General features: G+C 36.2%; 1 protein-coding gene across 2 annotated transcripts; it reads left to right on the plus strand.

The window, feature by feature from the left end:
- The first annotated feature begins 4886 nt into the window (after positions 1-4886).
- On the plus strand, positions 4887-12283 carry LOC114490338 (olfactory receptor 4F6-like). 2 transcript variants are annotated; one of them, XM_036031254.1, is made up of 4 exons: positions 4887-4956; positions 5744-5894; positions 6035-6163; positions 9887-12283. In XM_036031254.1, the coding sequence occupies exon 4, from the start codon at positions 9920-9922 to the stop codon at positions 10856-10858; it is 939 nt and encodes a 312-aa protein (XP_035887147.1). In that variant the 5' UTR covers positions 4887-4956; positions 5744-5894; positions 6035-6163; positions 9887-9919; the 3' UTR covers positions 10859-12283. The 2 variants fall into 2 exon arrangements, with proteins under 2 accessions (XP_035887147.1, XP_035887150.1); XM_036031257.1 differs by lacking the exon at positions 5744-5894 and having other exon boundaries at positions 4889-4956.
- Positions 12284-12774: the final 491 nt, after the last annotated feature.

Consider the following 12774-nt stretch of genomic DNA (forward strand, 5'->3'; position numbering starts at 1 on the left):
AATCAATGGAGACACACCAGCCAACACGGAATTTCCTTTTACTTAATCATTGCTAAATACACCCTCCATTAAATACTGTATTGGGCTACTGCAATACCACAGTCTTCTGGTTTTACTCCTATTCTCTGGGAATTCTTTCCCTGTATCAGTTTCCTGAGTTTCCTGTGTTCAACCACACAGTGTTCTTCACAATTCCGTCTGTGGCCTATTCTTACTCTATATTCTGTCCCTAGGTGGCATCCATTCCCATGGCTTTAATTACCATCTAAGACATAGGTGCTCTCAAAGCTGAAGTACTATTTCTTGAGTTCCTGATCTACAAATCTAACTGCCCACTGACTTGAATGCTTCACAGGCATCTCCCACTCAACAAGTCTAAAACTAAATCAATCATCTCCTCTGGAAACCTGCTTTTCTTTCCAAGTCCCCAGTCACAATAAGTAGCACCAGTATTTATTATGATGTTCTCCCCTAAATCTGGGAGTAATAAAGGACTCCTTCATATCCCTAATATCCAATATTCAATTAATCAGCAAGTTCCATTAATTTCACATTGTAAACACCTCTTCAATATGTCCCCTTATTTTATTCCATAACAAAATTATTCCTGTCTAAGGCTTCACATGTCATCTTAGTAATAGAATACTAACTGGCTGATGTGGCTCAGTGGAATAGAATGTTAAGTCATCTATGTGGTCTTCTGACTTCAAAGCTTGTTTGTCTTCATTCTCTTTACTTACATTTTAGTAATAGATCTTTATAAATATAGGAATGTATTTATTTTGTTTAAACCCTTCACATACTTTTTCTACTGCTCTTAAAATACTAATTCCTTTGCAAAGTTTTTTATGCCATCCAAGATGTGGCTCCCATCGCATCCCCCAGACTCAGAGAACATGCCCTCTCCTTGCAATTCCAAAGCCAATTTTGTTCTCTTTTATTTGCTTGAAAACTTTTTAGAATCTCTCATCTCTGAGGCTCTACACTGGCTAATCATTCTGCCTACAACATTTGTTCTGCATCCTTTGTCTATTATCACCTATTCTTCAAATCTCAGTTTCAGTATCATTTTACCAGGGAAGACTTCCTAGAGTCTGGATGCAGGAGAGGTCCTTTCATTGTATATTATTATACACTCTCTATTACCACTTTGTGACATTAACCATGCCCACAATATCTTATTCAATGTATGTTTTCCTCTTTCCATTGTAAGTTTCACATGAGGAGGGGCTGTGTCCCTCATGTTTATGGTTATAACACCAATAATGTCTGTATAGAAAAGGCTCAATAAATATTTATCATTAAGTAAATAAATAGCCCTGACTGGTATGGCTCAGATGGTTTGGAATCATTCCACAAAGCAAAACATTGCTAGTTAGATTCCCAGTTGGAGTACATGCCTAGGTTGCCGGTTTAGTCCTCAGTCAGGGCACGTACAAGAGGCAACCTATCCATGTTCCTCTCTCACATCAATGTTTCTCTCCCTCTTTTTCTCTCCCTTCCCCTCTTTTTAAAAATAAATAAATAAAATCTTAAAAAATAAATAAGTGAAAAAAGTGAACAAGAGTAAAACAAATTAACAACAGGCATAGTTTATTGAATAATATCTAAGCATTCTTTTTCACATTCAATCCAAAATCATAGAATTAAAGAACTTCCCTTTTCTTTCTTCTTTCCTCTTCTCAATTAATTTTATCTTTCTGTATCTCCTTAATTCTCTACAGTGAAACCTGATGCGTTCCTTTTACAAGTTTAGGCTAATTCAAATCTCGAGCCAGTCTCTGCTGAGGCAACCTGTAAATCCCTAGTGTCAGCCCTCTCTGATACTCCTAAGTCTCATGAACTCTACACTACAATCCTCTGTTGGCTCGGGAGCCTTCTCCACTGCTGAGCAAACCCATGATCCATACACCAGGAGATAGATCTCAAATCACAGTATGTTCTGTGCTTGGTTTCCTCACTCCCTAGGACTTTATTTCTGCATATATTCTCCCTCATTCATCTTAATAAGCTGCCTGGTACTTCAGTCTCCTACAAAGGCATATCAGGACAGGAGGACATTATGATGGTAAAATAACTAATGGGGCTCTGCACTTTTCACTGTGTTGCAGAAGAGCCCTCTGGGAGGGCCACAAGAGAAATTTTCCTCTAATCTCAGATTAGTTGTGTTTCTTCTAAGCAATGAAATTATTTTACTTTGACATATGTGCACTATGCTTCATAAAACTGACCGTGTATCCCTATTTGTTTTTTAAACATTTTGGTTCACATTGCTCTCCAGTTTATCTTATAAACTTTTGGAGTGTCACTATTTTTCAAAAATTAATTTGGGACTGAATATTATTTTGCTACTTCTAGAGAATATGATTTTCTCCTGTTTCTGAACAAGAGATAATGAAATACAGCTCTGAGCTGTGGCAGACTCCCACCAGCAGAACCTGTATGTTGTGACTGAAGACGAAAACAAATGCACAGGCTACAGCAATCCTGTGGAGAAAATGGGATGGTATGGTACTCTCTTAAGATGAGGGTCCTGTGGCCACTTCTCTCAAAGGGAGAGTGCCCTGACCCTTGCCTGGACAGGCTTTTATTGTTTTTCTCAGCTCTTATATCAAAGCAGGATTTATTATCTATTACATAGAATATTATTGTCTACATTTTAGGTACAATCAAGGAAATGAAAATAACATATGCAGAAGGGAAAGACAATGAGCTGATTAGCTCTGTCCTTGGGAAAATTCACACAGGCTTTGGAAATTACCTTGAAGATAGACAATAAACATCTACTGTTTCAGACCAGGGTGAGGAGGTTTTAGCAAGAGCAAGCCATAACAGTCTATATGCATTTTTCTAGGCCTGATTCCCATGGGAGAACCCAGTCTGAAGGTCTGGCTCCTGCCCACCACCTCGCTTCTGTAGGTGTTCCATACAGGGCTGAGTCACATTAGCCAGATTCAAAACAAACTGGTTCCCTACACTAAACAAATACAACTCTAAATAAATCTAGAGCCTTGAAAGTTTGAGGCCTCCATGACAACCTGAAGGTCAGATTCTTTGTATCTATACATCAAAGACAAAGCCAGGCAATTCAAAATAAGTTCCTACCATTTTTTCTTTTATATTTGTACCCATTTTCACATGGTCTCTTAAGAAGTTGATCTGTTAAAATATACATTTTTCACGTACCCAGGGAACTAAGGAAGGATAAAGGACAAATACATTCAAGAAGACTTTCATCCCCAATACTACAGAGTTTAAGAGCACAGGTAGACGTTCATAGGTAATCATTTGCTATAATTGATAATAGGAAAGTGATTAATTTATTCTCCTGTTATTAATGATAAGAATTGTCTTAATACACCAGGGATTTTAGATTTATTCCTTCAATTTTCATGCATGGTAATATAGGTGAAGGTGTGTCTGTCCACTTAGGATACATTTTTTCAAACCTTTATTTCAGTCATTTCAAGCATTTCATACCCAATATCATCCACCCTAAATAGAGATTATGTTATACTAACCAACATATTACCTCAAAACCTTTCCTCCCCTCTCTGTTTCATTACTAACAATTCTTTTTTTCTCATTTTTATCACTTCAACTTTTAAGCCTCTGTATAAATTCAGCCTTAGAATTTCATATAATAAATAAATAATACTCAAGTGGCTTTCTGATTTTTTAAATACACTCATGTTTTTCTGACATACCCTTTCTACTTCAAAATTAAATCTGTTATGCAGAAAATTATATTCTCAACACAATTTTTAATTAAGTGTATTGGGGTAACATTGGTTAATAAAATCATATAGGTTTCAAGTGTATGATTCTATGTAATACAACATTTGTATATTTCATGGTGTGCCCACCACCCATGAAAGTCAAATCATCTTCCATCACCATAATTGGCCTCCTTTACCTTGTACCACCCCTCACCCTTCCTACCCTCTGGTAACCAACATACTGTTATCTGTGTCTATGATTTCAATTTTACTTTAGAATACTAGTTGTTAATAACTCCATCTTTCTCTTTTAGAATTGTTCTCTAGAATGGAGATATAAAAATTGAATATAAAACTACTGGCTTTACAGCAGTCTGAAAATTCACTGTATCAATCAGAGAAATGTAAGTAATGAATAAATAAGGGAAATAAGTACTAAATAAAAATAGGGGATACTACACAGCAGAAAAAAGAAGGAATTCCTACCTTTTGTGATAGCATGGATGGAACTGGAGACTATTATGCTAAGTGAAATATGCCAGTCAGTAAAATATAAATACCATGTAATCTCAATTATAAGAGGAATCCAATGAACAAGATAAAGTACAAAATAGAACCAGAGGCAGAGAATCACAGAACAGACTGACAGCTGTAAGAGGGGAGGGGAGAGTTGGTGACTGACTGAAAGAAGGTGAAGAGATTAGTCAAAGAATATATATGAAGGGCCCATGGACTTGGACAATGGTATGGGGACTGACCATGGAAGCAGGGGTTGGGCTGGGTGGAGGGAGGCAATGGAGGAAAAAGTGGGACAACTGTAATAACATAAACAATAAAATATTTTTAAAAGAAAGATAAAAAAGACTAATGAAACCTATGCATTCATGGCTACCCACTGCTGAACAAGTCATTCCAAATTTCTGGGATTCAATTTTCTCATCCATAAACCATATGTGTCAAGGTCACCAAGCAGTTCTTTCAATATTTTTCTCCTGGGGAAATCAATATGATTCAAAGGTCTAGTTCTCAAGAGAAACTAATAATGGGCTGGGTATTGGTTGTCTCTATGAGAGCAATGGTTTACTTTCCTGTACCACTAATTAGCTTCTTTTCCATTACCAAGAATCTCATATATAGCTTTGTTTTGGGTAGGGGATGTATTCATTACAGAAATGAAGACTAAGCTCTCCGAATTTCTCTTCTCCTAAAAATGCACATCCTATGACTGAACAGGCAGGTAAGAAAGATGGTTTTCAATGACAAAATTGCCACTGTCATGTTTGCTTCCCTGTTTCCCCCCTTTCCCCTTTAATTTCTGCTCTTCTGTAAAATATTTGTGTCAGAAATTTTCTCCTTTTTGAGATGTTTTTGCCCTTTTATTCTATACCATTTCTCTCCTATTCTAGAATTTCAATCATTGAATTGTGTTATAAAATTAATTCTACACACACATTTTTGATAGTTTCAATTTACTGCCTTAATATAAAGATTCTTCAAGATTCACATGTTTCTGCTTTTTGTATTCTTCAATTAATTTTAAACTTTATTTTCCATCTGTAAAACAGCCATCTGGCCTCAGTTATTCCCACCCTATTTGAGGACCAAATTCTGTTTTGAATCACAAGAAAAGAATCTCAAACCATGACCTCTGAGATTCTGGTGTGGTTCCCTCTCCTTCAGTATTACTTTCCTCCACCTTTAAAGGCTCCAGTCAATGCCTAATCTAAGAGGATATGCTCAGGTTCAAAAAGATTATGGCCCCATGCCAGGGGATGGTACAGAGCTGGTGGCTATAGTTCTGACATGAACTGTTCAAGGACTGGCCAGGTGGTTTGAAGATAGAAATAGGTAAGGGGGTAGGGAAGAGCAGTATTCAATGAAAATGAAATATGTTTTTAGGAATAAAAGGCCAATTTCATTTTGAATGAAATAGGAACTCACACGTAAATAGGGCCTTTCCAATTAGACTGCTGTGATCCTATCAGATTTAAATAACTCTCACTCTTTTTCATCACTTTATTAAGTAGGTGTATAGCATTATTGAAGAAGACCACTGGACTGGAAACTAGGCTGACTTCTAGTTCTGGCGCTGTGAATATTCTGCTGTAAACACACTGGCTAGCCATTTAACTTCACTGGGTTATTTCTCTACCTGTAAAATGGAGACACTTCAAGGTAACCCCAAAGTTCTTTCCCACTTCTACACAAACCTATAATTCTGATCATCTTTTTTATTTAATATGTGTTTACATTTTCTGTTTAAAGATGTATCTTTCCAGACCCTGAATGACTGACAAAATTTAAATCTCCAACAGGAGAAACGGCAGATTCTATCAGGTCCTAGCCCTGAAGTACTCCTGGGAGCTTCACAAGGTCACCAGTGTTTCCAAAAGAAGGCAGAACAGCCAAGTGTGCTGCCTTTTTCTCCAAACAAGCTCTCTCAGGTCATTAGGATTTCTTCAACAATGATATATATTATTTCCAGGTGTTTGTAACTCAACGGGGGGATAGGACTTTCTTCACTGAAGTAATACTCATTATATATATATATATAATTCAATTAAATCCAGTTTTGGTTTGGGGTAGATTGTTTTTATGTTCCTATAAGAAACAGGCTTCAGAGGTGTTTCAACTGTTATGCACTTTTAAACTCATTTTTGGTTGTCATTTAATTTTATTATTCTTGATTATATTTTTAAAAGGTCTATTTTTATTTTTAAAAATCTATTTTTATAATCTCAATTACACTCTCTCAATATTCTGAGATTCAATATTTATTTGGTTTAGAATATTTATTATTTTTATTCTCCTGAATTCTGAATTTTTTTGTTTTTGCATTTTTAACTAGATTTGTTCTGAGTGCAGCTTTGATCATAGTACACAAAATTTTTATAACCTGAGGTTTTATTATTTTGTAAATAGCTTCTACCAATCAAAATATTTGTTACTAATCAATTTTCTTTTCTTTTAAAAAAACCTTTATTTAATTAATTGGGGTAACAATAATTATATAGTTTTCAGGGCTACAATTCTATAATACATCATCTGTACATTATATTGTGTATTCACCATCCCAAGTCGTCTCCTTCCATCACCATTTATCCCACCTCTACCCTTTCCTACCTCCTCCCACCTTCCTTTCCCTCTGGTAATACCATACTGTTGTCTGTGTCTATGAGGGGGTTTTTGCTGAATCACTTCACCTTTTAAGCCAGCCTCGTAACACCCCCTCCACTCAGACAGCTCTCAGTTTGTTCTTTTTATTTGAGTCTTTTTCTATTTTGTTTATTTTGTTCATTAATTTCCACCTATGAGTGATATCATATGGTACCTGTCTTTCTCTGACTGACTTATTTTACTTAGCATAATCCTCTCTGGGTCTTTCCATACTATTGTGAAAGGTAAAGTTTCCTTTTTTATGGCTGAGTAGTATTCGTTGTGTAAATGTACTACAGCTTTTTTATTAACTCATCTGCTGATGGACACTTAGGTGCTTCCAAATCTTGGCTCTTCTAAATAATGCTTCCATGAAGATGGGAGTGCATATATTCTTTCTTCCCTTTTTAAATTTTTGTTCAGTTACAGTTGTCCCCATTTTTCCTCCATTATTCTCTCCTGGCCTATCCCCTCTCCACCTGCCACATTATTGTTTCAGGTTTCCTTGTATATATTCCCAGAAGTGGAATCACTGGGCCAAAAGATAGTTTCATTTTGTATTTTTTTCAGGTAACTCCATACTGTTTTCCACAGTGGCTGCATCAGTCTGCATTTCCTGCATGAGGGTTCCCTTTTCTCCACATCCTACCAACACTTGTTTGTTGATTTATTGATGATAGCCTTTTTGACAAATGTGATGTGATATCTCATTGTGGTTTTAATTTGCATTTCTCTGATGATTAGTGGCATTGATCATTTTTTTTATATATCTATAGGCCATCTGTATGTCCTTTTTGGAGAAATGTCTATTTGGGTCCTTTGCCCATTTTTAAAATTATATTGTTTGGGGTTTTTTGTGCTTAGTTTTATAAGTTCTCTATTAATTTTGAATATTAAACCCTTACCAGATGTATCACTTGCAAATATGTTCTCTCACACAGTAAGTTGTCTTTTCATTTTGATGTTTTCCTTTGGTGTGTGAAAACTTTTTAATGTAGTTCAATTTGTTTTTTTCTTTTGTTTTCCTTGCCCAAAGATGTATACCAGAAAAAATATTGCTACAAGGAATATCAGAGATTTTACTGCCTATGTTATTTTCTAGGATTTTTTGTGGTTTCATATCTTACGTATGCCCTCCATCCATTTTGAGTTTACTCTTGCAAATGGCATATTTGCATATATCTGTCCAATTTTTCCAACACAATTTGTTGAAGAGACTATCTTTTCTTTATTGTATGCCCTTGCCCCCTCTGCCAAATATTAATTGACCATAAAGGTAATAAAGTGTTTATTTCTGGGCTCTCTATTCTGTTCCATCAATCTATACACCTGTTTTTATGCCAGTACCATGCTTGATTGATTGATTGATTGATTGATTGATTTTAGAGAGGGGGCAAGGAGGGAGAAAGAGAAGGAGAGAAGTATCAATGTGAATGACAAATATTGATGGGTTGCCTCTTGGATGCACCCTGACCTGGAATTAAACCAGAGACCTTTTGTTTCACAGGACTACACTCAACCAACTGAGCCACAGTGATCAGGGTGACAATTACTGTATCCTTGTAGTATAGTTTGATATCAGGTAGCATGATTCCTCTAACTTTATTCAGCTTTCTCAAGATTGCTGTGGCTATTCGGAGTCTTTTGTGGTTCCATATAAATTTTTGGAATATTGGTTCTAGTTTTGTGAAATACACCACTGGTATCTTGATAGGAACTGTACTGAATCTATAGAATGCTTTGGGTGGTACAGACATTTTAATTATGTTAATTCTTCTAATCCATGAACACTGTATATGCTTCCATTTATTTGTGTCTTCTTCAAGTTCTGTCTTCAATGTCTTATAATTTTCTGTTTTTTACATCCTTGGTTAAATTCCTAGGTATATTATGACACAATTGTAAATGGAATTGTTTTCTTAGTTTTTCTTTCTGATAGTTCATTATTGGTATGTAAAAATGCAACTGATTTCTGGGTATGTCTTTTGTATTCTGCTACTTTCCTGAATTAATTTATCATTTCTGGCAGTTTTTATTTTTGGTGGCACTAATGAATCTCCCATGAGATGGAGGCATCAGTCAGGTTTCCAGAAAAAATGGGGTGAATGACCCCCTGTCCCAAAACCACACAACTCAGTTACTGATATCCTTTGAGTCTGCCCAAATGTCTACAACCTGGCCCAGACTGCTAACTCCTCCACAGGGTACAAGCTCCCCAGGGTGGGGCAACTTGGAGTCCGGCTCCCAGTTGTAATAGGGAGGGCTATTGCATTCCCCAAGGCTGATGCCATATAGAGGAGAGTGCTCCACCCAAGAAAGATGTCATCTGCAATATAAAACAGGGACTAGGCACAGGGATCTTGGCAGCTTTCCCTTCAGCTCTCACCCCAGAGCCATAAGCCTTAGTCTCTCCTCACTCAACTGTAGTCTGCTCCACCCTCTCTGCTAGAGCCCAGAGTAAGTAAGTAGCTGCAAACAAGATTTTGTGCACTGGCCCTTTAAGAGAGCACTTGTGACTCTAGTAGACTCTTGTCTCTCCATGGGGGACAGAATCCCCACTGATTTTCAGTCAGATAATGTGAACACTTCTTCCAGGCTCTGATGCTCTGGGTGGGGAGCCCTGCCTGTGGTTGAGACCCTATGCTTCTCAGAGGGACATTTTGCAGCTGATATATCCCTCCAGAATTTCAGCAGCTGCCCATGGGAGCTGTTGGTGTAGGACCAGCCCTTTTCACATCTCCACACTTTCTACAAGTCTTGATGTGGCCACTTTCTGTAATCTTTGTTTATAAGACTTATCTTCAGCTAGTCTTCAGTTGGTTATTCAAGTTGATTGCTCTATATTTTAATTGTAACTCCAGTTTTGTTCTGGGAGGAAATGAGCATAACATCCTCTGCCTCTTGGTTCGCCTGTCATATTGACTCCTCTTAGTGACCAATTTTAAATTATCAACACTTAACACATTATTTTCTGTACCTAAAAGTTGATTCCTTTCTTTCTGTTCTTTCAGGTCACTTCAGAGTCTTCCCTTCTTTATGATTCAATGGACCAAGTAAATGGCTCTGTGGTAACTGACTTTGTGTTACTGGGACTGGCACAATCCTTGGGAATGCAGTTTTTTCTTTTTCTTTTCTTTTCTCTATTCTATGTGGGGATTATCCTAGGAAACCTCTTCATTGTGTTCACAGTGATTTTTGATTCTCACTTACACTCCCCCATGTATATTCTGCTGGCCAATCTATCACTCATTGACCTGGGCCTTTCATCTACCACAGTTCCTAGGGCAATATTTGACCTTTTCAGTGATTGTAAAATCATTTCTTTCCACAGTTGCATGATACAAATGTTCTTTATTCATGTCATGGGAGGAGTGGAGATGGCACTGCTCATAGCCATGGCATATGACAGGTACACTGCAATCTGCAAACCTCTCCACTATCTAACTATTATGAGTCCCAAAATGTGCATGCTTTTGATAGTGGCTGCTTGGATCATTGGAGTGATTCATGCTGTGTTTCAGTTTGTTTTTGTCATAAATTTACCTTTCTGTGGTCCTAATTATGTGGGGAGCTTTTATTGTGATTTTCCTAGGATTATTAAACTTGCATGCATGGCTACTTATAAACTAGAATTTGTGGTCACTGCCAACAGTGGCTTCATATCTATGGGAACCTTCTTTTTCTTAATTATGTCATATATCTTTATTCTGGTCACTGTCAGAAAACATTCTTCAAAGGATTTGTCCAAAGCATTCTTTACTTTGTCAGCTCACATCACAGTAGTGGTTTTGTTTTTCACTCCATGCATGTTTCTCTATGTGTGGCCTTTTCCTACCAAGTCATTGGATACATTTTTTTCCATTGTGGACTTTGTTGTCACTCCTGTCTTAAATCCTGCCATTTATACTTTAAGGAACAGAGATATGAAAGTGGCAATGAGAAGATTGACTGGACAAGTTGTAAGTTCTAGGGAGATGACGTGACAGATTTCATTGACAAGAACATAAAATGAATGTCATGAACCAAAAGGACTTTCATGGCCACCATAAACACCTGGGATATGTACAATTTCATTACTACCTTTGAAAAACTTAGAAGTTTACAGAAACAGAAAAAGAGGTATTGAATCAAAGGATTTCATTTTCAGATAGAGTTACAGCAATTTTTGTTAGCTATAAAAAATGGTGTTATGTATTTCAATCTAACCTATAAACCTAAATTATAGTTACTGTATTCAATTTTCAATGTGTATATAAATATATACATGTACATACACATGATTTCCCTTTATCACTGTGTTCATAGTGATAAAAAGTAACACTGGAAATCAATTAATATTTCTTATGGAAATTATGTGGATCCAATGGATAATATATAAATTTAGATAAATGAACATACGTTAAAGTCAAGGAACAATCAGTTCTCATCCTCACTGTTCTTTAAATAAGATAAATAGGAAGGCAATGCTATATTACAACTCTTAAGAATTTTTCCAGTCTCTGTTGTCAATGTGTTTTGGACAATGTTATTTTTACAAATAGTCTCTTGTACTTTGCATTATGTAAAATGTGCCTATTACATTTTTCCCAACAGCAAATTTCTGTTGCCTTACAGTCTTCCTTAAATCATCTCTTGATCACTCTTTTTGATTAAATCATTTTAGTGTAATTCTATTACAGTTGTCCCAGTTTTCCCCCTCTTCCCAGCCCACCCTCTGCTCTCACAGTCAATTCCCACATTGTTGTCCATATCTGTAGGTCATGCATACATGTGTTTTGTCCAGTTCCTTCCCCTTCTTTCCACCATTATCCTTCTTCCCCTCACTTCTGGTCACTTTCAGTCTGTTCCATGTTTACATGACTGTGGTTGTATTTTGGTCATTAGTTTATTTTGTTCATGAGATTCCTTTTATAGATGAGATCATATGGTGTTCTGGCTTGATTCACTCTTAAAAAGTGTCTATAATTCTAAATGTATTTGAAGGAACTTATTACCTAGAGGAAGCTACTCACACACATCTCGACTTATGTGTCATGCCTGTTCTTAAGCTAGGGTGCTTAGGACAAAGAAACCAATTGACATTTTTCAGGTAAAACCTGGAAAGCCTAGTGGTCAAGGAAGCACAATTGAGAGATCACTTGGATGTATTTCTATGAGTAGCTGAAGAAACATGAATTGTGATAACTCAGTTGTTTTAACTTATGCATAGTAACTAAAGATGCCCAATAAAATGATAAATGATAAGAACTGAGAATTTATTATTAATAAAGGTATTTTCTCCAAAATTAGTCATCAATGTTATAAGCTATCCTTCTTTTATCAAATCTAAAGCATAATTATTCTGTCTTGTTAACTCATCTGGATATTGATTTTACAATTTTTTCTTATTTGTTTTACTATCATTCTTTTTTTAAGAAATCACCATTAGGCTCAACGAGGTAGGAAAAATAACTAAGTGAGCCAAGAAATTGTGACAATAGCCCTTAACTCAATTGTTATTTTCAGAATTCTTTTTTGAAACTATGAGAGTTGATCTCAGTACTCAAATTTCAGGATGGCTATTTCTAGATATCTTCACTTGCCACTGATCATTTTCATATAAATGGCTCTTAATTTACCAAGTGGCTTACTAGGTAAGAAAGTTTGTATAGATTTTATTCTCTTAGAAATTTTATGCTACAAGAAAATGTGCAAGTAAAAGGGAAATCTGTTCTGCCTTGCAAATTGCTGTAGTCTCTTCTACTTATGTAGATAGGCAGAATGACAAAAGTGGAATATATTATCAAACTAAACAATTATATCACTTTATTGACAATGAGATGCTTATATTAGTAAGAATCCATTCAACATAATTCAAATGTGTGTGTATCTTCAAGAACAATGGAAGAATTCCATGAGG

The sequence above is a fragment of the Phyllostomus discolor genome, chromosome 1 (genome assembly GCF_004126475.2).
Source record: "Phyllostomus discolor isolate MPI-MPIP mPhyDis1 chromosome 1, mPhyDis1.pri.v3, whole genome shotgun sequence".
Lineage (NCBI taxonomy): Eukaryota > Metazoa > Chordata > Mammalia > Chiroptera > Phyllostomidae > Phyllostomus > Phyllostomus discolor.